The sequence below is a fragment of the Phycomyces blakesleeanus genome (genome assembly GCF_001638985.1).
Source record: "Phycomyces blakesleeanus NRRL 1555(-) unplaced genomic scaffold PHYBLscaffold_22, whole genome shotgun sequence".
Taxonomy (NCBI): domain Eukaryota; kingdom Fungi; phylum Mucoromycota; class Mucoromycetes; order Mucorales; family Phycomycetaceae; genus Phycomyces; species Phycomyces blakesleeanus.
Genome location: NW_017265155.1, coordinates 942552 through 964726, shown reverse-complemented (window position 1 = coordinate 964726; position 22175 = coordinate 942552). Strand labels below are relative to the sequence as shown.

General features: G+C 35.9%; 9 protein-coding genes across 9 annotated transcripts; 3 read left to right on the top strand and 6 right to left on the bottom strand.

The window, feature by feature from the left end:
• The first annotated feature begins 2079 nt into the window (after positions 1 to 2079).
• Positions 2080 to 3883, top strand: PHYBLDRAFT_135969 (hypothetical protein). The gene is made up of 8 exons (XM_018429757.1): positions 2080 to 2171; positions 2350 to 2425; positions 2577 to 2733; positions 2818 to 2947; positions 3066 to 3094; positions 3215 to 3467; positions 3607 to 3638; positions 3709 to 3883. The coding sequence occupies exons 1-8, from the start codon at positions 2087 to 2089 to the stop codon at positions 3778 to 3780; spliced, it is 834 nt and encodes a 277-aa protein (XP_018287455.1). The 5' UTR covers positions 2080 to 2086; the 3' UTR covers positions 3781 to 3883.
• A 615-nt stretch (positions 3884 to 4498) lies between these two features.
• PHYBLDRAFT_116656 (hypothetical protein) lies at positions 4499 to 4892 on the top strand (the record flags this gene model as incomplete). The annotated part of the gene is made up of 2 exons (XM_018428534.1): positions 4499 to 4645; positions 4734 to 4892. 2 exons carry the CDS (start codon positions 4499 to 4501, stop codon positions 4890 to 4892), a joined length of 306 nt encoding a protein of 101 aa, XP_018287454.1.
• Positions 4893 to 6393: 1501 nt separating this feature from the next.
• Positions 6394 to 7887, top strand: PHYBLDRAFT_66625 (helix-loop-helix DNA-binding domain-containing transcription factor; the record flags this gene model as incomplete). Its single annotated transcript, XM_018441667.1, has 4 exons — positions 6394 to 7124; positions 7195 to 7251; positions 7287 to 7577; positions 7839 to 7887. 4 exons carry the CDS (start codon positions 6394 to 6396, stop codon positions 7885 to 7887), a joined length of 1128 nt encoding a protein of 375 aa, XP_018287453.1.
• Positions 7888 to 7915: 28 nt separating this feature from the next.
• Positions 7916 to 10724, bottom strand: PHYBLDRAFT_178119 (hypothetical protein). The gene is made up of 5 exons (XM_018437956.1): positions 10564 to 10724; positions 9911 to 10356; positions 9326 to 9851; positions 9079 to 9134; positions 7916 to 9011 (listed from the first exon to the last, which is right to left on the bottom strand). Exons 1-5 carry the CDS (start codon positions 10636 to 10638, stop codon positions 8186 to 8188), a joined length of 1929 nt encoding a protein of 642 aa, XP_018287452.1. The 5' UTR covers positions 10639 to 10724; the 3' UTR covers positions 7916 to 8185.
• Positions 10725 to 11732: 1008 nt separating this feature from the next.
• PHYBLDRAFT_21884 (TATA box binding protein associated factor) lies at positions 11733 to 12023 on the bottom strand (the record flags this gene model as incomplete). Its single annotated transcript, XM_018439767.1, has 1 exon — positions 11733 to 12023. The coding sequence occupies one exon, from the start codon at positions 12021 to 12023 to the stop codon at positions 11733 to 11735; it is 291 nt and encodes a 96-aa protein (XP_018287451.1).
• Positions 12024 to 13268: 1245 nt separating this feature from the next.
• On the bottom strand, positions 13269 to 14854 carry PHYBLDRAFT_188476 (hypothetical protein). The gene is made up of 4 exons (XM_018439516.1): positions 14706 to 14854; positions 14443 to 14611; positions 13889 to 14276; positions 13269 to 13812 (listed from the first exon to the last, which is right to left on the bottom strand). Exons 1-4 carry the CDS (start codon positions 14825 to 14827, stop codon positions 13568 to 13570), a joined length of 924 nt encoding a protein of 307 aa, XP_018287450.1. The 5' UTR covers positions 14828 to 14854; the 3' UTR covers positions 13269 to 13567.
• A 1328-nt stretch (positions 14855 to 16182) lies between these two features.
• PHYBLDRAFT_149801 (hypothetical protein) lies at positions 16183 to 17400 on the bottom strand (the record flags this gene model as incomplete). The annotated part of the gene is made up of 3 exons (XM_018432340.1): positions 16183 to 16332; positions 16462 to 16496; positions 16566 to 17400. 3 exons carry the CDS (start codon positions 17398 to 17400, stop codon positions 16183 to 16185), a joined length of 1020 nt encoding a protein of 339 aa, XP_018287449.1.
• Positions 17401 to 18370: 970 nt separating this feature from the next.
• On the bottom strand, positions 18371 to 20155 carry PHYBLDRAFT_116638 (hypothetical protein; the record flags this gene model as incomplete). Its single annotated transcript, XM_018428533.1, has 9 exons — positions 18371 to 18775; positions 18932 to 19050; positions 19152 to 19209; positions 19282 to 19378; positions 19447 to 19568; positions 19722 to 19809; positions 19901 to 19939; positions 20026 to 20054; positions 20105 to 20155. 9 exons carry the CDS (start codon positions 20153 to 20155, stop codon positions 18371 to 18373), a joined length of 1008 nt encoding a protein of 335 aa, XP_018287448.1.
• A 952-nt stretch (positions 20156 to 21107) lies between these two features.
• Positions 21108 to 22113, bottom strand: PHYBLDRAFT_182972 (hypothetical protein). Its single transcript, XM_018438698.1, has 4 exons — positions 22018 to 22113; positions 21762 to 21868; positions 21599 to 21669; positions 21108 to 21490 (listed from the first exon to the last, which is right to left on the bottom strand). The coding sequence occupies exons 1-4, from the start codon at positions 22018 to 22020 to the stop codon at positions 21291 to 21293; spliced, it is 381 nt and encodes a 126-aa protein (XP_018287447.1). The 5' UTR covers positions 22021 to 22113; the 3' UTR covers positions 21108 to 21290.
• Between the last annotated feature and the right edge of the window lie 62 nt (positions 22114 to 22175).

Below are 22175 nucleotides of genomic sequence, written 5' to 3'. Positions count from 1 at the left end.
ACTGTTTGAAGCATATTAATATTGATATTAATATTTTATTCTGGATTTGGACTTGGTATTGAAATAGAAATTACCGCCCACAATGGGAGTTCACATGGAACTCAAGTATCCTTCAACAAGTGAATTGCCACTGCATGCATTTGCCAATATCGCAGATCGGAATACCTTTGTAGATGTGATTCTGCAATGTACATATGATCATGTTCGATCATTACCTGCGGATACCATGAGCACAAGTATATTCTTTTCCTCGTTTAACCCTGCGATTTGTACGGTTGTAAACTGGAAGCAACCAAACTGTAAGTCGTAAAAACCAAAAAAAAGAAGAAGTAAATGAAGAATATTTTGTAGATGTAGATGGAGTAGTTACCACTACAATGAGAGAAAATATTAACAATATGTGTGTGTTGTATTGATATTTTAGATGCTGTATTTTTCAACACTTATTGCGGGCTCAATACGTGTGAGGCAAAACGTGGCGTGAAGCGAAAGGACATGGATGCAGATGTCGAATTAAAGGCGCCTGCAAGAGATGTCCGATGTTCTTCATTAAAAGAAGCAGTCAAATTTGCCAAGCGAGACAATCTGCTGGGTATTATTAGTGAAGCCATGCCACTTGTAAGTATCTACTGATAGATTATAACTATGTGTTTGTGTGTTCTAATATCTTGTATTATTTTTTTTCTGTTAGGTCCAAGTACCTTCATTGATAAAGACTGTCAAGGAAAGTGGGCTAATTCTTGTGACATTTGGTGCCTGCAACTCGGATGTGCGTTATCGGAGGATACAGGAACATTATGGTGTAGATGCCATGATGATTGACCAAGTCGTTCACTTTAACACATCAATGGCAGGAGCTGGTTTCTAATCCTTGCTCACTTACTTAATTACCTACTTACCTACTTACTCATTCACTCTCTCCCTATCTTATTCTCTCATTTACTCACTTACTTATCTACATATTAACAATCGCACTCACATATGCACCCCGCTTATTCACTCACACTTGACACACTCACTCTCCAACTGCACTCGCCTACACACGCACATGTATTATGTATTATAGTTGTACTTGTAGTTGTCTGTAATAGTGTTCATGTATGTGTTTCGATTCCTTAGTATTCTTTATTTACAATCCCACAACTCCCCGCCCTTTACATCACTTTCAATTGTTTTACTTCTTATTCTTTCTTAATATTCTTACACTAGTGCTGTGATTTACTAGAATATAAGAGATTTATACACACCACTCTACATAGGTTGACAAGCAGTATTTTGAGCTATACACCTTTTAAAAGAAAACGCACACAGACATATACATACCCAACACACAAATCAAACATAAGTAACATGTAGAATACTCAAAGGACCACCATTAATAAGAGAGATACAGAGAGATTAGTACCTTTCTTTTTTCTTTTCTTTACTTAGGCATAACCTGTCCTTTTTATATAATAATCAAGAATTTGATACTGGTGTTAATTAACTTGGGACTACAGCTTCAGCTTCAGCTTCAACTTCAACTTCAACTTCAACTTTAACAAAAAAAAAAAAAAGAATTTACCTCCAACCCTCCTACCTTAATTTTTATTTTATTTTTCTATCTCCCAACTTTTGGCTAAAGTCAACAAGGCACCAAAAAAAATATATAAGAATAAACCCAACTTTTGGTTCAAATATCAATACAAATTAAGAATCTCAATCCCAATTTTACTTTTAATTTTAATTTCAATTTCAAAAAGACCAACAAAATAAACATAATATATATATTTATTACATATCATTACATAACATAACATAGCATAGCATTACAGTGTAAGGACTGCATGTGATTCGTGAATTTGAAATAGAAAGAGTAAGAAAGCAAGAGTGAGTGAGTGAGTGAGTGAGTGAGTGAGTGAAAAATAATAAAAATAAAAATAATAAAAAGTCAGTTTTTATTTTATTTTATTATTTTGCCCCAAGAAATGATTGGATTTTTATATATATATATATATATATATTTATTTATTTAAAATATCTTAATTATTGAAACTCTCTTTTTTTTTCTTTCTTCTTCTTCTTCTTCTTCTTTAATAACTTAAATATGGAGTCCGTCCAGAACTTGCTTCCTTATATCATCCCGGCCTTGGCTGCTGTAGGATCTGCCTACTTCTTTATCAACAGAAAGCGTATGTACTCCAAATACTTAAAGACATTAATAGATAGAGAAAGATAAAGAAACGTGTTTGCGTATAGAAAGAGCAAGATGAGAAGAAAAAGAAAAAGAAAAAAGCTATATGTATATATATATATATATAAAACGCGCCATTCAAAGATTGTCATTCTAAATTACTTGCTCATTGTTAGAGGCTGTCCTTCATCCCAAGGATTACAAAAACTTTAAGTTGATTGAGAAGATTACTCTTTCTCATAACACTGCCTTGTACGTTATTCTATTCCCCTTCCACACAATTATATATATATATATATATATATATATATATATTTAAAAAAAAACAATTGGTTACTGATATTTCAATCAACTTCACAATCTTACCTTTTTTTATTTATATATAATATATATAAAAATATAGGTACCGCTTTGGTTTGCCTTCAAAGGATGCTATTCTTGGTCTTCCTATTGGACAGCATATTTCTGTTATGGCCGAGATCAACGGAAAGCAGATTTCTCGCAGCTACACTCCCACTAGCTCAGATGATGATGTTGGTCATTTTGACTTGCTTATCAAGGTAAATATCACCTTATATATATATATTATACTCTTAAGAGAAAGATATGCTAATATAATTTATGTTTTATATAAAAAAAAAAAGTCTTATCCTACTGGAAACATTTCCAAGCTCTTTGGTGAGTTGACTGTTGGAGACTCTGTAGCCGTCCGTGGTCCCAAGGGTAACTTTTCATACACCCCCAACATGGTCAAGGCCTTTGGAATGATTGCAGGTAAGATCATAAGAACTCTGTTATATATATATATATATAAGTGTGTTTATGGGCGAATTAGTGAATTCAAACAGATTGTTAAACGTGTTTTTCTGTTTTCTTTTAAACCAATAAAAAGGCGGTACTGGTATTACTCCTATGCTTCAGGTAAACTAAGAAAGAATTAAATACAAGAGGTTTAATACCACTTTACTTACATAATGTATGAATATGAATTTTATTTAATTTCTTATTCCTTCTTTTTTTTTTAAAAAAAAATGATTTTAGATCATTCGTGCTATCTGCAAGAACCCTGCTGACAAGACAAAGGTCAGCTTGATCTTTGCTAATGTTAACGAAGAAGATATTCTGTTGAAGAAGGATTTGGACGAGCTGGCTGCCAAGCACGACAACCTCAGTGTCTACTATGTTTTGAACACACCTCCTGCAGGATGGACTGGTGGTGTCGGATTTGTAACACCAGAGATGATCAGTGCCCAGTGCCCCGCCCCAGCAGACGATGTCAAGATCCTTTTGTGCGGTATGTATATTATTTATCTTATTTATTGGGGTTCGAGTACGGCAATATAGTATGTTGAATAGATTTGAATGATTGAATGAATAGAAAAATAAGATTATACGCTAATAACTTCATATCTAATGATCTCTCTATACTTTAGGTCCTCCTCCTATGATCTCTGCCATGACAAAGGTGAGTAACTTTGATGTGCATAGATAAGGTCTATTCCAATGTGAGACTAATGTTGGATACAAATCATTAGGCTACTACTGAGCTTGGTTATGAGAAGCCTCGTGCTGTCAGCAAGCTTGAGGATCAGGTCTTTAAGTTTTAAATATATATATATTTTGAGAGAGAATTAGTACAAGTATTATGATTGCTGGTATATATATTGTTAATTGAATAAAATGCATACATACATAATTACATAATTACATAGTTGCATAGTTGCATATACTGATCAATTGAAGAAGACTAATACCATGAATAATAATAAAATGAACATTTGTATTGATCCCTTTAGTATATATAATTACAGTTCAATTGAAACAACCCATTGACATTTCTAATTGAATGTTTCAAAAGATACAAGAAACCATAGACAAAAACATAAGCAAGTCACAAACAATTTACTCATATCTCACCCCCCCCCTTATCCACTCACCCTCTTTTCCAACCCAAAAGAAAAGGGATCTTTCTGCCGTCTATTTCCGCTTACTATATATATATATATAATTAGATATTTATATTTTTCTTTTTCTTATTGAAACCAAATAATAATAATAATAATAATCCATCTACTGTCATGGCAAATCACACTTCATACACAAAGGTAATCCAGATTCCTTATTCCAATTAACCTCATCCCTCTCTTTTGCTCTTTATTGTCTTGATTGGTACTAATCTATCCATCTGTCTCTTCTTATTATCATTTAAATGTAGAGATTGTACATTAGCAATCTAGATACAGCTGTCGATGAGTAAGGATTAATTTGATTATAAAACTTGTAAATCAAGTCTACATGTGTGTGTGTGTACGTACGTACGTACTTATGCTTGGTATTCAAAATAGATATGCTGTCGTAAAGTTATTTGAACCATTTGGCAAGATTACCTTTTTGGATTACATGTTCCATTGGAGTGGACCCAAAAAGGGACAGCCGCGAGGTTACTGTTTTCTTGAATATGAAAAGAAAGAGGTAAGACAGCCAATATACAAGATACATATATATATATATAAAGTTGAAGGAGAGGATTTTGTATCTAAAAACAAATTATTTGGGCCAGGAAGCATTAAAAGCCATGAGTGCGTTGCACGGACGAATTGTGAAAGGACGACCTCTTGTGGTTTCATTTGCCCACATGGTAAGGACAGGTTTTAAAAGAGAATATGATTATGATTACAGTTTATTTATTTATTTCGATCTAGACAAATCAAGAGGATAGTAGTTCTCGTAGAGGACAAACGTCAACAAATAGTCTCCATAGACCAAACACATTTACAATCCTACGTACTCAAAAGATGGCTAATGCAAGGTAAATTGAAATAGAAAGCATAATCGCAATATGTATATAGAAGTTTGGTGCTTGTACATATAGTTGATTCTTATATTAATTGATCAATTAATCAATTGATTTGTATATAGTACTGATGCCAAGATCAATGCAATTGAACGGAAACTGGCCATGCTTGAACAACAAAGGATAGACCCAACACCGACAAAACCAAAGCCAAAACAAGTACAAACCTCGACACACCAGCAACAGTCTTCTGGACCCAGATTATCTGGGTATCAACAAAGATCAATCAGATCGGCTCTTTCGACTGAAGCAACCAACAGTAGATTCCCTGCCAAAGAACCTTACAAACGTCGTTACAAACCATATTAAAAAAAAAGCATTAACAAAAACAACAACAAGCACCAAGAGGCACCAAAACAAGCACAGACAGACAGACAGACTCTCTCTATCTATCTATCTATTTATCTCTTTCATATATGCACACACACATAAGAAAATATATATATATATATATATATATATAATTATGTATATATTGTTTATCACGCCATTGGAGCTGTAATTATGTACAAGAAAGAATGAAGAAGAAGACAGACCAAAATTAGAACGTTTATACACACAGAAATCACAAACCATAAGGCCTATTATTTCTTATACAAAGCTTATGATGATGATGATGATGATGATGATGAGAGTGGTACAAGAAATCAAGAGACGTGGTGTATATGTTATATATTTATGGGTGTGCCTTTATCTTGTTTGTGTAAGGAAGATTATTTTCAATATTTTAGTGCAAGAATAACAATAGTAGCTAATGTACCCCAATAACCGATTGTCAAAGCGGGGTAACAGATGGCTTTTGAATTTGATATCTGCAATATAGTACTTGTAAATCAAATCAAATCAATCAGTCAATCAAAGAAGTATTTATTTATATATGAATTTTGCATAAAGAAAATTTTATCCAAAAGTCTAACCAATTATGCAAAAAATAGGAAATAAAATAAAATAAGATTTATTGTTTATTTAAAGGGCAAGAAGAGCAATAACAATAACAATCAAAATTCGCTAATCTTGAATTGTGAATCTAGCGATTGGACAGTAGGTATTACAAGGAAATAGAAGGGAAAACAGTGTCCCTGATAAAGACATGTATTTTTTTTATATATATATATACACAATTTATATAATACAATATGATCATGCGTACAAATCAAAGAAGAACAAGAAGAAAAGGGTAAAAATAACTGGCTTTTATTTTTGGTCGGTCCTATTTCAAGCATTAAAACTAAATAAATATAGAGCCCTTGGGATCTAATATAAATTAAATATTTTATTTAAAATATCTGTTATCGTATTTTTCATTTATTTCTCTTCCTTCTTAATATCCTTTCTACACCATTAATCATTACTATAACCCTTATCCATGACTGACAGCCATCTCAAGCTACGGAACCCAACTCAATACCATCTGCTGGCTACTCAAGACACTATGACAGGTTCCTTTTATGATGCTCTACATGCCTCAGACTCGTTCTCAATGTCCGAAGACCAGATTGACTATGGAGACAGTTTCTCGCAGCAGTTCTTGTCTCCAATGACAGAGCCATTCCATGAGTTTGATGACCTAGACCTAGACCAGGACAGAGAAAAAGAAAAAAAAAGGGGACACCAGCTGAAGAACTACAGTATCTCCCAAACCCTACTAGGATCATCATCTGCAATGGATTACACTGAACAATCGCCGTCCGACTATTCCCTGGCTTCGGCAGATTTTCTTTCCCAGCCTTCCTGTGTTGGTCCGATGGATATCATACACTCCAACAAAACCTTGGCTCAAGACAGCTACGGTCAACAACAGAACCAACAACAAAAGCATCCAATGATGATGATGTCTAGAAGCCTTTTCCAAAGAGATCCTTCTTCTAACTTTCACGGCCAGCAACAGGACCAGCAGTTCCAAATGGATCAATTGGATCAAATGGATCAATTGGATCAATCTACAATGTTCCCAATGTCTGCACCTGCAAACCTTGGCTGCCAATTTGGGTCCCACAAACTCACCTTGAATCCCGTGCCTCTAAACTTGTCTGTAACTAAATCCAACCCACGAGACACACCCCAAAGCTATGAGGATGACTACAATACCCAATTAGTGTAAGTTGGTGTCCAGAATAACAACATCTATTATACGTACATGGTATATTGACTATATTTTCCATCGTAGTCTACAGACAATGATGGAAAAACGAAGACGCCGAAGAGAATCCCACAATGCTGGCAAGTCAACCAAAAAATAAAATTAACCAATCCTCAAAGTTTATCTCTAATTAATAATCTTCTAATTCATCTAGTCGAACGACGGAGGCGTGAGAATATAAATGACCGAATTCAGGAACTTGGGACTCTCTTGCCAGACTCAATGCTCGAAGAAATCAATAACTCTATCAACAGCACCAATGCTGGAATCAACAGTGTAAACAACAAGCCAAACAAGGGCGCAATTCTCCGCAAGTCTGTAGACCACATTCGCCTCTTACAAGAAGAGGTCAGTGCACATGTACGGCGTATAAAGGAACTCGAAGCCATTTTAGCCCAACAAGCAAACAAGTCCAACACTTTATAACTTTTCTTTATATTCATAATTTATGGTCTTCCTCTCTCTTTTTTTCCATTTCTTGTAATCATTTTCTTCTTCTTCCTTGAATTTTCTCCATCTATCTATCTACTTCTTTACCTCTTTACGCCTTTTATATATACATATATTTTGTACAGCATTTATTCTCCTTGTTTTTTTTTTCTTTTATATATATATATACACTACAAGTCTTGCCATTTTATTATTTAATTTAATTTTCTTTGGCCTTGTAGGTTATTCTTCTTTAGAGCTACAGATACTACTAAATCTGTAACCGACTAAAGATAGATACACAAACAAACAAACAAATAAATAAATAAATATGTCATGTCATGTATTGTGATTGATTTCATCAAACAAAATAATAGTCACACAAGCAAGAAATAGATAACGATGGTTTGAACAAAATAATAATAATAAAAAAAAAGGCTGTATGGAATATAATTTACAAATAAGAAAGCATGTGTGTATATAAATATTTATATACACATCTTGTGCGTACATAAATGCACATAAAACTACTCCCACAAAACAAAGAGAAAAAAAAGAAAAAAAAAGAAGATATATATTGTTTCTTTATCTAAAGCTTGGCCTCTGCAGGGGTCTCGGTCAACAAAATGTCTCTAAGCTCATCGGCAGCATCCTCAAGGCACTGCTTGAACTGGTGAGTACCGTTGACATACTTTTTACCATGGACCTCGAGGTCCTTGACACTAGCGACATTGAACTGGAGTGAGTTTGCCTTGATCATGTAAGCGACACCAAAGCCGTCGTTGACGACCTGGCCCCAGCCGTAACCGTCAAACAGCTCGGACGAGAGCTGGGAGGTCGAGAGGTACCAGTGGCTCGAGTAAGCGTTGGCAGGGTCGGTGAACAGGGCCGGCTTGGGTTCTTCGGCCTTGAGACTGTTCTTGAGGCCAAACAGGTGGCGGTCGACACCGTGTGCATTGACCGCATCGGCCATGTAAGAGCCCTGGCTCTTGAGTGCGGCGCGGTAGGCCCCAATCTTGGCCTCGGTTGGGGCAGTTGGGTCCTCCATCAGCTTGCAGAATCGGATCGACTCGGTGCTGACTGAGCGGCAGGTCTCGGTACGGCCACGCTGGAACTTGCGGGTCTGGCCGGACTCGTAGGTCGGCCGGTTGACGCCAAACATCTTGTAGTATGCGAGCTGGATAACCATCTGGGCAAAGCCGTCGGGCGACGACTTGAACTTCTTGATCTGGTTCTTGCCAAATGCATTGTACGCCAACACAGTCAGATCGTGCTTGGAAATCAAGGAGTCAAAGTTCTTTTCGGCCGACTTGACGGCATCCTCAATCTGGCCATTGACCTTGAACGACAATTCGACAGGCGCAGGAAGGCTGGTGCGAGCAGTGACACCGTGGTTGATCTTGTTACGAGAAAGACTATGGATATTGTATAGATGAGGATATGTGGGTGGGTTATTGCAAGAATATAGATAAGCCAACTTACCCATCGGTAACATATTCGTTCAAGCGGCAGGTGGCAGTACCATCCATACAAGAGTGCTACAAATTATAAACACCTTGGGTTCAGTAACACAAGATATAAACAATAAACACATCCCTATATCTACATTACATCGACATCTAGATAGATCCAAGCCGATCTCTCTAGATAGATGGATATATTGGATATATGCGTTTTGGTGGGCTTATCAATCTACCTATCAATCGCTTTATATTTAATTTCAATTTACCTCTCCAGTGAAACCGGCCTTGCCGTTCTCAAACACAATAAACTGCAGAGGCTTGTCAAAGAAACGGTTGCGGCCGTCACCATGCCAGCATGCGCGGGAACCTTCGTCGCGGGTGACGGGGCTGTAATCGTCGAGACAGACGACAAATGAAGACGACTCGATCTTGTGCAAGATGTCCTTGTTTGCTGGGTCGGCAGCCAACAACATCTCGCGATAATCGGTCCAGGTATCACGGTTCTCGGCGGTGAGGACACCGAGGGGAAGACCCTTTGCTTCACCTGCGGCGTCAATCACACGCTCGTACTGGCTCTGCAGCTCCTGGGTGGACAGCTGCTGGCCGTTGTGCACAGTGTCGACAACAAAGAACTTGTTCTTGCGGACAACGACAACGTGGGTGTTGGAAATGGGATCGAACTGGGCCTCAAAGTCGGATGGTTTTTTTGGGATACGGCAGTTGTTGAACATGTACTTGTAAGAGTCCATGCACATGGGCTCACCCTTTGCGTACTCGGGCTCGAGGGTTTTTCTATGATTTTTTTGTTTTTTGTTTTAGTGGCATGTCCTTTATATATAAAAAAAACTTACTCAACAACCATCTTTTTAAACTCAAGAGCGGCAGTGGTAATTGCTGCAGCACGATTGGCAGGAGCCTTGCGAAGCTTGTCATCCTTGTAGAGGAAAAAGTAACTGACATAGATGACAACAGGGTCGCGGTAACCCATGTATGCCTGATCGAGCCACCAGTCCTCCATCCAGTTTACAACCTTTGGGTTGTTGGCCTTTGCCAACAGACGTTCCTGCAACTTTTCACCAATTCCACCGGGAGCCTCAAACTCACTAACGGCCTTTTGGGTCTTTTGGAAATCCTCGTCGCTCAAGAGAGGTCGGACACTCTGGAGGTATTTCTGGAGAGTGTTGTGGAGAGCAGGTACAGGCAGCTTGGGCAAGTTCTTCTGGTAACGCAACATAGGACCAGCAGCAGTAGCGTCAATAGGAGTCTTGGGGGCCATTTTTGTAGCAACACGACGAGTCTAATGTAAAAGTTATTTGATGAGTGTTTATTCAAAGAATATTTAGTTGAAAAGAAAGAAAGAAAAATAAAAGAACTTTGTTATGTAGTTTATATTATGATCAGCAACAAACGACAATAGAGAAAAACCTCACCAAGAAATAAGGTTGGTTTTCTTGGTTGGTGTTGTAGGCAGGGGTTAAAGAATAATAATATAAGATTGACTTACAGTGTTGGTAGCAGCAGGTGAAAGGGAAACACGGGAAGTCATTCTAGTCATTGATGTAAGAGCCCGAACGGACATAATATAGGTATAATTCTAAGGAAGAAGTTGTTCTTTTTTTCTTGCTTATTGTTTTTTTAGTCTGGTATCTTGAAAAGAAAGAAGCAGCAAGAAATTTTAAAAAAAAAAAAAAAAGAAAAAAGAGCAACTCACATATAAATATATATATATATTTATATTTTGTATTATATAATATAGTATAATATATGTATATATATATATAATAATAATAATATAATTGTGTATATATTAGGTAATTTGTACTTTCTTATTTTGGACTTTCTAGATTTTTATTGGCGCAAAAAAAAAAAGTTTAAAATAAAATAAAATAAAATAAGAAAGAGTGGTGAAAATCGGTGTCATCATATATGCCTATTCAATTAAACCAAAGCAATTTTCAGTTGATCTTAAGTAAGCGGAATTGTGGGAACCAGTTTATTCCCCGCAATCTTTCACCCACATTTTTATTTTATTTTATTTTATTTTTTATAGGCAAGATAATCAAATTAAATAGGCGATTAAATAAAGGTTGATTTACAGCCACACATATTACACCTACACCTACACCTCATAGGCTTTGTTCGAGAAAGATAAAGAGCAAGTGAAATACCGTCTAAAATAAAATACAATTTACTAAGGAACAAATGTATGGATTATAATAATGACCATGAATACGGTCAAGGCTTATAATTGCCATCATCGACAATGGTTTACTTGTTTTGTGGAGTAGATTGACCATTTGTAGGATCTTGGCTGTGGTTACTGGTATCGATTGAAAGCCAATTCCCCCACACTGGGTATGTATATATATATATATATATGTATATGTATATATACTGCCCTGAATTACACAAGAATAAAATAAAAAGATGGAGCGGAAAATTGATTTCGCTCACATTTAATATACATCTTTTAACCGTAGCCTTGTAAAATATAAAGTCCAATTGAATATACGCAAATCAAAAGAAGAAGAAGAAGAAGAAGAAGATCTCATTTATTATAAAGTATAAACTGTAATAATCAGTACACACAATTTCAAATACCAATATATATATATATGTAGGTAGAGCTGTTATTTTAGAAAGAAAGAACAAAGATAGTTATGTTGTTGTTGCTTAGCCTCCAAAGCCATAGAGGGTATGTCCCTGTCTCTTTAAAGCATAGATGATATCGAGAGTGGTGACAGTCTTTCTATTGGCGTGCTCAGTGTAGGTGATGGCATCACGGAGGATATCTCGGAGGAAATATGAGAACGCAGCACGGGTCTCTTCGTAGATACGATTCGAGATACGTTTGACACCACCACGGCGTGCGAGACGGCGGATGGCAGGCTTACCGATGGATTGAATGCTCTGTCGATTAATCTTTCTGAGACGTTTTGGCCCTCCTTTTCCGCTTCCAGTCATGACAAATATAAGAAAGTGACCAAATAAGTAAGTATGTAGCTGATAAGGTGCTGTTGAAAAAAGAAATAAAGGAAAAGGAAAAATAAAGAAAAGAAGATCAATTTTTTTTATTAGAAAAAAAAAGAAGCAATTGGTCACAACAGTTATCTATATACATATTTATCTACTCAGGCTTTTGCTGATGTTTCTTCTTGATCATTCAATGATAAGAAAGGGACGTATTTGAGTTATAGTTTGTATGAAATAACTAAAGATGATCTTTTATACAAAATACTACAGACATTTGCATGGAAAGGTTCATAGGCGATATTTAACCAATGACTGATAGATCAAGGGAATCTATAACGATATTTTTAAGCCTTGCTAATTATTGACGATTGATGATTGGTTATTATTATTACTATATATTTAAAGTTTCTTTTTTTTTTCTTATAAAAAGAAAGGCAGTTTTATTCCAAAAACCTGATTGGGAATCACTTTTATATATATATATATATTGTTGAAGAAAGAAAATTATTTTAGAAAGTAAAGCCGCTAATTTTGTGCCATGAACTTCATTTGACAGCTTACCGAGGCATTCGGCCCTGTTGTGTAATGGTTGGTTGACACTGCATGTGTGTGCCTGGTATATAATGGTTTCAGAGGTTGTTAACTTGCCAGGTTAATCAGCAAGAAGGAACCAGTGTTTGGTTTTGGAGTCTGTTCTTCACTCAATTGTGGTATGTATATCACAGAGATCTTCCATTTCTGCCGTGAAATGGAACACTGGAAATATAGGTACAGAATAGTGAAGCTAATGCATACAATGAATATATTCTGTTTTTCCAAGACACACCATTTTGCCCCTAAGGATTAGAGAAAGACACCAGCCCGGACATGTAGCCACAATTGAATAGCCTGGTTAGATAGAAACGTCGTTCTCGTAAGTATGTAACAGTAATGGATAATATGCCTAATAGATAGATAAATAAAAAGAGAGTACAAAAGGGCTGCAGGGCGCGTAATTTATAGCCCGATTTTGCAAGATCGGGGGGGATATTTTTAATACTTGCCATATTTAACAGCACACAAGATATATAGATTTATGTAATATATTCTTTTTGCTGATGTAATATTTTTGTGGTGGGGAGTGGGGTAAAAAGATCAACGACAGGCAATAGAAGCATTTACAAGATAATTCCCACACTCTTTACACAAATCGAGCAATAGAATTATAAATACATATATATTTTATGATGAATATGTAATATGTAATATATAAATAAATGTTTATTGTATAAATAAAGAGTGTGTAACTATCGACTTGCTTCCTTTTTTTTGTATTTTTTATCAAAGGAAAAAAGAAAGTTAATAGGGAGGGTTAAAGGTTAAAGGTTGAGGTCGAGGTGTGCGTGTTTGTTATATGTAAGAAATAATAATGAGATATAAAGAGATAAGAGAGAAATTAAGGCTTCGAATTATTGCCTAACTCTCTTATTGGAATGCTTTTGATTGTTTTTTTTTCTTCTTCTTCTATCATTTCCTTTTTTGTATGCTATATGCGTTTAGAACAAGAGGTTCATTGCCTTCATAGAGTATTCAACACCCAAGAAAGTGGCAGCATTGGCAGGGAAGGCTCTGAGCATTGCAGGTCCAAGACCCTTGAAGAGAGCACGAGGACCATCAGCCTTGAGGGTCTTTTGGAGACAGTCGACAACACCACTGTAAGTGCCAGCAGGAGCAGACTGGAGACGGGACTTGAGGACATCAGGGGGGATAGCAATAGTCCACATGGCAACACCAGCCATACCTTTATAATATGATAACATTTGTTAAATCCAACAGCACTTCACTCCAAAGATATACTAATAAAAAGAGAAACTTACCACCAGCAAACAGAACAGCTCCAGGGTTGAGGTCCTCAGGGCGTGTGCCTGCAGGAGTCAATGCCTTCTTGACGAGTTCATAAGCAACAAAGTAGGCGGCAGAACCAGGAGAATCACGCAACAGAGTGGCACCAGTGCCACGGAAGATAGATCTCACACCTCCCTCCTTGTACAGCTGACGAACGACATCCAAAGGACCCTTGTACTTTTGCTCACCACCCTGACCCTGAATCTGCAACAAAACCTTGACTCTCTCAGAAGGAGCCATGAACAAAGTAGTAGGAACAGCCGAGAAAGCACCGGCAGCAGTAATCTCAGCCAGAGTGAGTTCCTTGCTCTCCTTGTCCGACTTTAAGCTAAACATGATCTTTTTACCAAGATCGTAAGACTACAGAAACCAAAATGTTTTAGATGATTGTTAGTCGATAAAGCATATTTGGCTATCTTAATCTCTCTCTCTTTTCATTAGTGCGTGTATTGCTTTTGATATATATATACATTGGTTTCATTGTTTAAGATGAAGAAGAAGAAGAAGAAAAAAAAGATAAACTTACAAAGAAACTGACGGCAAAGATAGGAGTAACACTGGCCAAGGGAGTAGCCATACCACGGTAAAGACCGAGAATACCATCCTTGGCAATGATCTTCTTGAAGCAGTCGGCAGTGTTCTTGTAGACACCTTCAGAGGTCTGAAGACGAACCTTGACAAGATCAAAGGGTTGGCTATATACAAGAATATTAACAAGATAATTTGGACAACCAATTGTAAAAAAAAATATTTATATATAAAATATAGTCGGCTTCTTCAATACTTTACCCAACCATTACAGAGGCCATACCACCAAAGCCTCCAGACATGAAGGACTTTACGGATGAGACGGTTGATGCCTTGGTCTCCTTGAGGGCAATAGGAGCAGGGATTTGCTGTACTTCGGCCATTTGGTATATTTTTGTCTGGTTTGGTCGAAAGAAAAAGAAGAGGGGGATAGAAGCCTTAAAAAGAAAAGAAAGGAGGAAAGAGAGAAAGAGATGTACTTATTTCTTTGGCTTTATTCTTAAATGTATATTTTATTTTTCTGTTGATAAAACGCGGGGAACGGAGATCGAAAAAGAGGCTTTGTAAGGCTAATCTTATTCACATGCCGGTTACTTTTCTTAACTGTCATCCCAAAACAAAGATGTTACACTCAACTCGATTAATTTCTAAATCTGTCTTGTCTGGCTTTAAAATAAAAACGTATACACAAAATATATATAAAATAAGTTTTCTAAACAATGATAAGAGCATCTACAGTGTTTCCATTTTATTACAAAACTCCTGAAACAAGCAATTTTTCTGTAGGTATACATGCACTAGCAATAGGCAAAAAACAAAGGGGGGGGGGGGGGGGGTCAAGATAAATGAAGAAGAATATTTTCTGTGTAATACTGATACCAACAATACTTATAGTATCTAGTGCCTAATGTATCTACCTTGTTTCTTACTATCAAAGAAACACGCTGGCTTGCCGATTGTTTAATTAATTGGTCAGTTAACTAGCTAGCTCTGGGGCTAAATTACCAGCTTATACACCTGCGTTAAACTAAACCATCTAATCAAATCTAATGTCGGAAGAAAGTTGAATATCTAAATCCGTAGTGAATTACATCGACTAGTAAAATGATAAACAATAAATTAGTACAGTACAGTACAGTACACTATACTACAATCACGCTTTAGTACTTTGTCAAAGCCACGTCGATAATTACCTACACCTGATCTTGCTTTCGAAAGATGACCTTGCTATGTATATATATATATATATATATATGTTTCTTCTCTTGGACGCAGGGCATATTTTAAACTATCATAAGTATTAAAGCGCTCAATAGACACAATAACCACTGATACTTTATTAAAATAAGTATAATATATATATAGCTTTATTTCTAACATGTATAGAATTTTTAAAGAAGAAAAATCCTAGGTCATACAGAATACAAAAGATTAATTGCATTGTTGCTCCAAAGCCTCAATTCATACTCGTTTGTTTGATTTTTTTTTGAAATAAAAATATATATCAGTAAGAATTTAGGAGCCATAAAAGAGTCCGTGTATAGAGAATCAACCCTTAATTAACAAAACCATAAATCGTAGAAATAAAACCCAGGCTTGTGTGCTGATTTGAATATTAACAATATATATTATTCAGTGATTATCAGTCAATTACTACAAGTCTAAGCAATTGCAATAATGTATTTCTTAGGCACAAGCAAAATACGACATATTATAACATTAATAGTATTGCCTTTTATCAGAGCTTAACGATTAACGGGTCATCCTCGTCTTCTCCCTCAATTTTCCCCCGCATCAGGCCAGCAATATAGTCTTCGAGTTTCGGTGGAGGTACATTAAAGAATGTGCTTGTGTGCCTTTTGGTTCTGTTGACACAGTGGAGCATATTCTTAAATACAGTGCCAAGAAGGTACACCTTTGCCGAGCTCTTCTTCCCCAATCTTGTTGTGTAGGTGTACTCGCATTGCCTAAAGTGTCTCTGGACTTAATTGAACTCCCAGTCCACGTTAGCTCTCACTTTTGCCATGCATCGATTGCTTTTAATCTCGATATCTATTATATAACATTAGTATTCTTTGTGTAGACTATATAATATAACGTTCTTATACTTCATCATCTTACCATCTTTGGTTTCGCTATCGAACGGTTTGAATATGTTTGCACATTCGATACCAGCAGGACTTCCGTAAAACGCAAACCAATCTTCGCGATTGGGTGAGAGCTGCAAGTACTTTTCGATTCTCTTCTCAGCGTTATCAGTCGTGTAATGCGAAAGACCCTTCTTTCGGCCGACAAATGGTCCAATCAAGGTGTTCGTTATGCCATCCGGAGTGACAATAGACTGGAACTTTACAGAGTGGAAATGCTTCCACCCGTTGTAATAATCCCTTGTGAAATCTACTTCGCCCTTTGCGTACGAGTTTTCTTTGACAAGACCATCGATAAAGCCGACGATGTTGGGAAACGAGGCCCCTTTGGCAAGTATAGCTTCGGAAAAGATTTCCAAGTTGGCCGGAGAGAATTGACGAGTGTCAAATTGAATCCCCCACTTTATTTTATCGTATATTAGGTTTTGCATTCCCGTGCAAACAGTCGATATGCTTGTCGGGCTCATTCCAAAAAGAAGTGAGAGATCTTTTAGGGATCGACCGGAAATATATCGATGTATCAATACTGCAAAGCCAAAATCGCTTTCGACTTTCAAATGTCCAAATTCACACCTCGAAGGCAGTCCAAGCGTACTGCTGATCATTTGAATTTCTTTCAAAGAAAAGTGAAAAAGGTAGATACACATACTGTCCTGCATCCAATAAAGATTTAGTCGATTATATGAAATTCTAGGCCTCTTTTGGGGTACGATATATGGGCGGCAATATGGAGGGCCACCTTGAGCTTGTTGGTGAATTCTCTGTAGTCTATTGCGAACATACTGTTCAAAGGCAGCACTGACGGACATTGTGCGATTTTTCTTTTTACGTCAAGATCTTTGGGATACACACACACAAAGAGAGAAAGAGAAAGAGAGACAAAAACAAGAATGGGTAGATGAATAGAGAAATGTTTTGGCTTGGTTTTTTTTAATGGAGTAGAGTAGAGTAGAGTAGATCTGGATCAAGCCGTAATGAATATATATGTAATAAATATATATTCGGCAACGTCATTTTGACTATCAAGCAATATGAATCAATGAAACAATATTAAACAAACCGAGTATAACACTTTATATTTTATTTACCTTGGTCATATATCGATATCTGCCCAACACTACATTCATTAAATAATCTTCAACGGACTAGTTCAATACTGTTTACAGCTGGCTATTATTGAATAAATAAAGTGCACTCGACAAATGTAAAGTAAATAAAAGTTGACAAGATATATGAGACAGTCTTGAAGAAGTATAATTGTAGAAGACAAACACCAAAAAAAAAGAAAGAAATACATAGAGTTTGGTTTGTGTTTTAAAGGAGAATTAATCAAAACAAAAAAAGAGAAGCAAAACAACTGTGTAAAGACTTTCTTTGGTTTACGGTTCCAGGTGAACAAATAAAGTCGAGGGTGTAGTCTATAGGATTACAGAATACTTGCTGGTAAAATAAGAAGGTATTTTGCAGTTGAGGAATAATTGGGATGTTAGACTACGGGTGAGAGTCAAAGAACTTTGAAACATCAGATAGCAAATAGCAAATACTAATTTATATTGATATCTTTCTATTAAACACATACACACATGTATATATATATATAAATTATAAATGGCAGACAAGTATCGTAGATTTAATAATAATCCGCAAGTTCCAGTTTATTGTTATTATCATTAAAAGTACAGAATTAGATTGTACAGAGCTATTCTTGCTATCTGAACCAATATAAAATAGTTTACTATTGACTGGTATTATGTTTAATATCTATATTAATGTTATTTTTTAAAGGGTACCATTGGCACGGTTTTCTTCTTGGTCAATAGCCCACTCGACAGCTTCCTGGACATGCTTACAGACTGCATCGGCTGGGTAAATCGAAGAATTTCCAGGTTCGGTAAATACACCTGTGCGGACAAGAATGCTTGTCCAGCCATAAGCATTTGCTCCTTTAATGTCGGCCGCTGGATTGTCACCGACGGCATACACACGAGGCTTTGTGTCTTCGGCACAACCGCCGGGGGACAGGTTCTTGATAACATGCTCGGCGTACGCATATGTTGTGCCGTGCGGTTTTCCAAATGAAGTCGAACGAAGCTTCTGCTCGGTTAATGTCTCGTAGAGTTGTTCCAAAGCAACCTTGAATGACCCTTGGCCAAGTCTAGGGGCAGGAAAGTCTGTACTCCAGATCTACATAATATTCTATAAGATCTTTCCTTCTTCTTCTCTTTATTTTTATCTTTATATATTACGTACAATATCATTCTAATAATATACATAAACAAAATAGTGTATGTGTTAATTCAATTTTTTTGCATTTATGTAGTTAATTATGCGTATTATTACTTTACTTACATTAGAGAAATAAAGGGGAATCTGCTGGGCAGTAAAATCGATCTTTTGGGTACCAATTACACCGTTCTGTGCACAGACAGCATCCAAGACAATCTGAAGATCACGACCCCCTTTTTACACAGGAATATTTATATAAGAAAGATTTAATATATAACACAAAAGGGAAGGTTAGAAATCTTGTATCGATTTTTTTTGGTACTGTTATATTTACAATCACGGGCGTCATGGAACATCATTACAGCATCGATGGGCATCTTTGGAACGTCATGCTATTTGATAACAGTCAATATTTTCTATAAATCTCTTTTTATTTAAAATCTAATTGTAAATTGTTACTTTACCTTTACTGGGTTGTCGAATTTGGGAGGAGTAAATGGCCAGACAGATGGATTCCACTGTTGAATATCATCTGGCGTCAAAATATTTTCAAAACCGTACCTAGTCAAAAAAAATTAAGAGTTTTAGCTCGATCACACCATACAATACATATACATTATTATTGTTACCCTTTGGCTACATCACGACAAGAGTTTCCTACTCCACCAACAATAAGGACCTGCTTGTCCTTGTACTTTTCTACTAAGAGCCTCATAGGAGAGTGGGATAGAATAACCTGCTCTGGGCGGATCTACAGGGTAAATGTGTGTGTGTGTGTGTGTTTTTTTGGTTCAGGGGGAAGGGAATTTAGCTTATTTGATCATTTTACTGTATACCCACAATTTTGTTTATTGCCATCTTCAATATATTTTCGATATCATTTATTTAAATATAAAATAAATACCTCGATATCCAACATCTGGCTGATTTGTTCTGCCTTCTTGGCTTCAGTGACACCTCCACCGTTAGTCAACAGGACAAAAGGAACGTGTCTGACCAAAGTTAAAAATTAAAAGAAGTTAGATATTATGTTCTCAAAGACTTGTAAACAATTTTATTGAAACAATATATGTATATATTAACCTTTTGGCTGCATTATCACCGTTAAGTAAGCGCAGGGCACTAAGAATAAAAAAGTTAATATAAATAAAGAAATAGAAAAAAAAAGAGTTGGCTCTTTCTTGCTTTCTCTTTATAGACATGCTCACCGTTTTGCTTCCGGGATAGTTTGTTTTCCCTATAAGGTGATGAGTACATGGTTTGTTGAGAGATGCATCGGGATTGTACCTTAATCAAGACACCATCAATGTCGAATGCAAAGGCATAGTTAGGCTTCATCGTAGCGCTCACAAAGGTACGCACTGTTTGAGAACCCACAAAGGGCTTTCTCTTCAAGACCTGTTGAAATACAAACATTTTTACTTTAAAAAAATAAAATAAAATAAAAAAAAATGCTTGTTTGAAAGATGGCCTGGGCTTCTTGCATTTTATCTTTTTTAAATGATTTATTGAGATGACGTCAAGCAAGGCAATGATTTTAATGGAGTTAAAGAGGTTTGGCGTTTTGACAGACTACTTTTGCTTTGCTTTCCTTTGCTTTGGTTATTTGTTTTGTTTTTTGTCACTACAATGATAAAGCAGTGCAATATATTTCATGCTTAGATCAATCACCAGATCAACCATATATTAATTTATTCATTCAAGACAATCAATCAATCAGATAAATACAGTAAAACAGTGGCAGCAGCAACAACATCAACAGCAAAAATAATGCCGTGTAATTTTATTTTAATTACAGGACAGCTGATACCCCAATATATAGCTGCATTTTGACACAAAACCTTGTTACGATGTTTATCAATTACTGTATATCGTTTCTAGACAAAAAGAAATATAGACAGATCAAGGTTTAATATATTCCTCGGTATGTCATTGAACGTATAAAGGAAAGTGACAATTTATGAAATATTAACATATAAATCATATTGACTGACTGAATGAATGACTGAATGAATGACCCTTCCTCTTCTCATCATCCTTCTGTCCCATCCCCTTGATATATATATTTTTAAAGAGCCCATACAACCCTAGCTAACAAAAGGAATAAAAGAATAAAAGATAAAAAGATATATTTCCCCAATTATCATTACCAATATCATTACCATTACCATCATCACCACTATCATCACCTTGTTTGTGGTACTTGATTAACATTCTTCCAAAATGCCTACCAAAGACCATTGGATACTCCATTGTAAATTTTTTTTAAGAAAATAAAATAAAATAAAATAGTTTAGGCTAATATGAAACTTGTGCATTTTAACCAAGTATTATGTACAAAGAGTAGCAGTAAAGAAAGAAAGAAAGAAAGAAAGAAAAAGAGGGGGGGAGGATCGAGATCGAGAGATAGATAGATAAAATAAAGATATGTGCCTGTGAGTTTGTTGGTCTGTGGGTCTGTCTGTGCGTGGCTCTAATAATCGCCATCCTCATCATCCTCATCCTCATCATAGGGATCTAAGCGGCCACTCGAATAGTTTGAGGATGATGGTCGGACATCCTCTTCTGCGCGCTCTCGTTCTCTGTCACGTACTCGTGCATTTCGCTTGCTCTTGTTAACATCTTCGCATGCATCAATCCATGCCGAGTAAACATCCACGGGTTCATCAAGCACTAATTATCAGATCCGAATGAGCTTTTGTCTGGTAATTACACAAAATTACACGCAATATATATATATATCTGTTTCTCTTTCTCTAAATAAAGATAAAAGTAACTTGCCATTGATTGGGCATTGCCAGGTCATATCGCAAATTTTGCATGTTAGATGGCCTACTTTATTTGCCTGATCCCTATTTTAAATTAAAGAGTCATTAGAAAGGAAGAGAAATAAATTTACAGGCTTACTGTTAGTACTAATGATAATTATACTGAATATGCTTACAGTTTAACGTCGACACTCTTTTCATGGTTACAGAATAGGCAGTTGAATTGAACATCGAGTTTCTCCTTTAATTTCTTAACGACCTTTCTTTTCGCTTTACGTTTCCCCTAAGAGAAATAAGAACGAGAAAAACGAAAACACCCCGGGAGAGTAAAGGTTAACCAAAGGTATTTAAAATGAAGAATAGGTATATATATATATCTTTATATAGAATCTTGCTATTAATATAATAATTTATAGAAAAAAAAACACCTACCATCTTTAGATATTTTTATATATAATTCTAATATATATATATTTTAGATAAATATATATAAATGTATATATAATGTATAATATCTACTTCAAAGCGACAGACAGAAAAATAAAAATAATAAAAAAAGAGTTTGACGGCTTTAACATTCTTATGTACAT

Excerpts from the sequence above, each read along its gene's own strand:
- PHYBLDRAFT_178119 (XM_018437956.1), bottom strand. The coding sequence starts at position 10,638 with ATGTCCGTTCGGGCTCTTACATCAATGACTAGAATGACTTCCCGTGTT. Across the intron at positions 9,852-9,910 it reads TTTAAAAAGATGGTTGTTGA|AAAAACCCTCGAGCCCGAGT; the intron begins GTAAGTTTTTTT and ends AAAAAATCATAG. Across the intron at positions 9,135-9,325 it reads AGGCCGGTTTCACTGGAGAG|CACTCTTGTATGGATGGTAC; the intron begins GTAAATTGAAAT and ends TATAATTTGTAG.
- PHYBLDRAFT_182972 (XM_018438698.1), bottom strand. Across the intron at positions 21,670-21,761 it reads AAGAGTGTCGACGTTAAACT|GGATCAGGCAAATAAAGTAG; the intron begins GTAAGCATATTC and ends AATTTAAAATAG. Across the intron at positions 21,491-21,598 it reads CTGGCAATGCCCAATCAATG|TGCTTGATGAACCCGTGGAT; the intron begins GCAAGTTACTTT and ends TCTGATAATTAG.
- PHYBLDRAFT_188476 (XM_018439516.1), bottom strand. The coding sequence starts at position 14,827 with ATGGCCGAAGTACAGCAAATCCCTGCTCCTATTGCCCTCAAGGAGACC. Across the intron at positions 14,612-14,705 it reads ATGGCCTCTGTAATGGTTGG|CCAACCCTTTGATCTTGTCA; the intron begins GTAAAGTATTGA and ends TCTTGTATATAG. Across the intron at positions 13,813-13,888 it reads AGCTGTTCTGTTTGCTGGTG|GTATGGCTGGTGTTGCCATG; the intron begins GTAAGTTTCTCT and ends CATATTATAAAG.
- PHYBLDRAFT_135969 (XM_018429757.1), top strand. The coding sequence starts at position 2,087 with ATGGAGTCCGTCCAGAACTTGCTTCCTTATATCATCCCGGCCTTGGCT. Across the intron at positions 2,948-3,065 it reads GGCCTTTGGAATGATTGCAG|GCGGTACTGGTATTACTCCT; the intron begins GTAAGATCATAA and ends ACCAATAAAAAG. Across the intron at positions 3,095-3,214 it reads GTATTACTCCTATGCTTCAG|ATCATTCGTGCTATCTGCAA; the intron begins GTAAACTAAGAA and ends AAATGATTTTAG.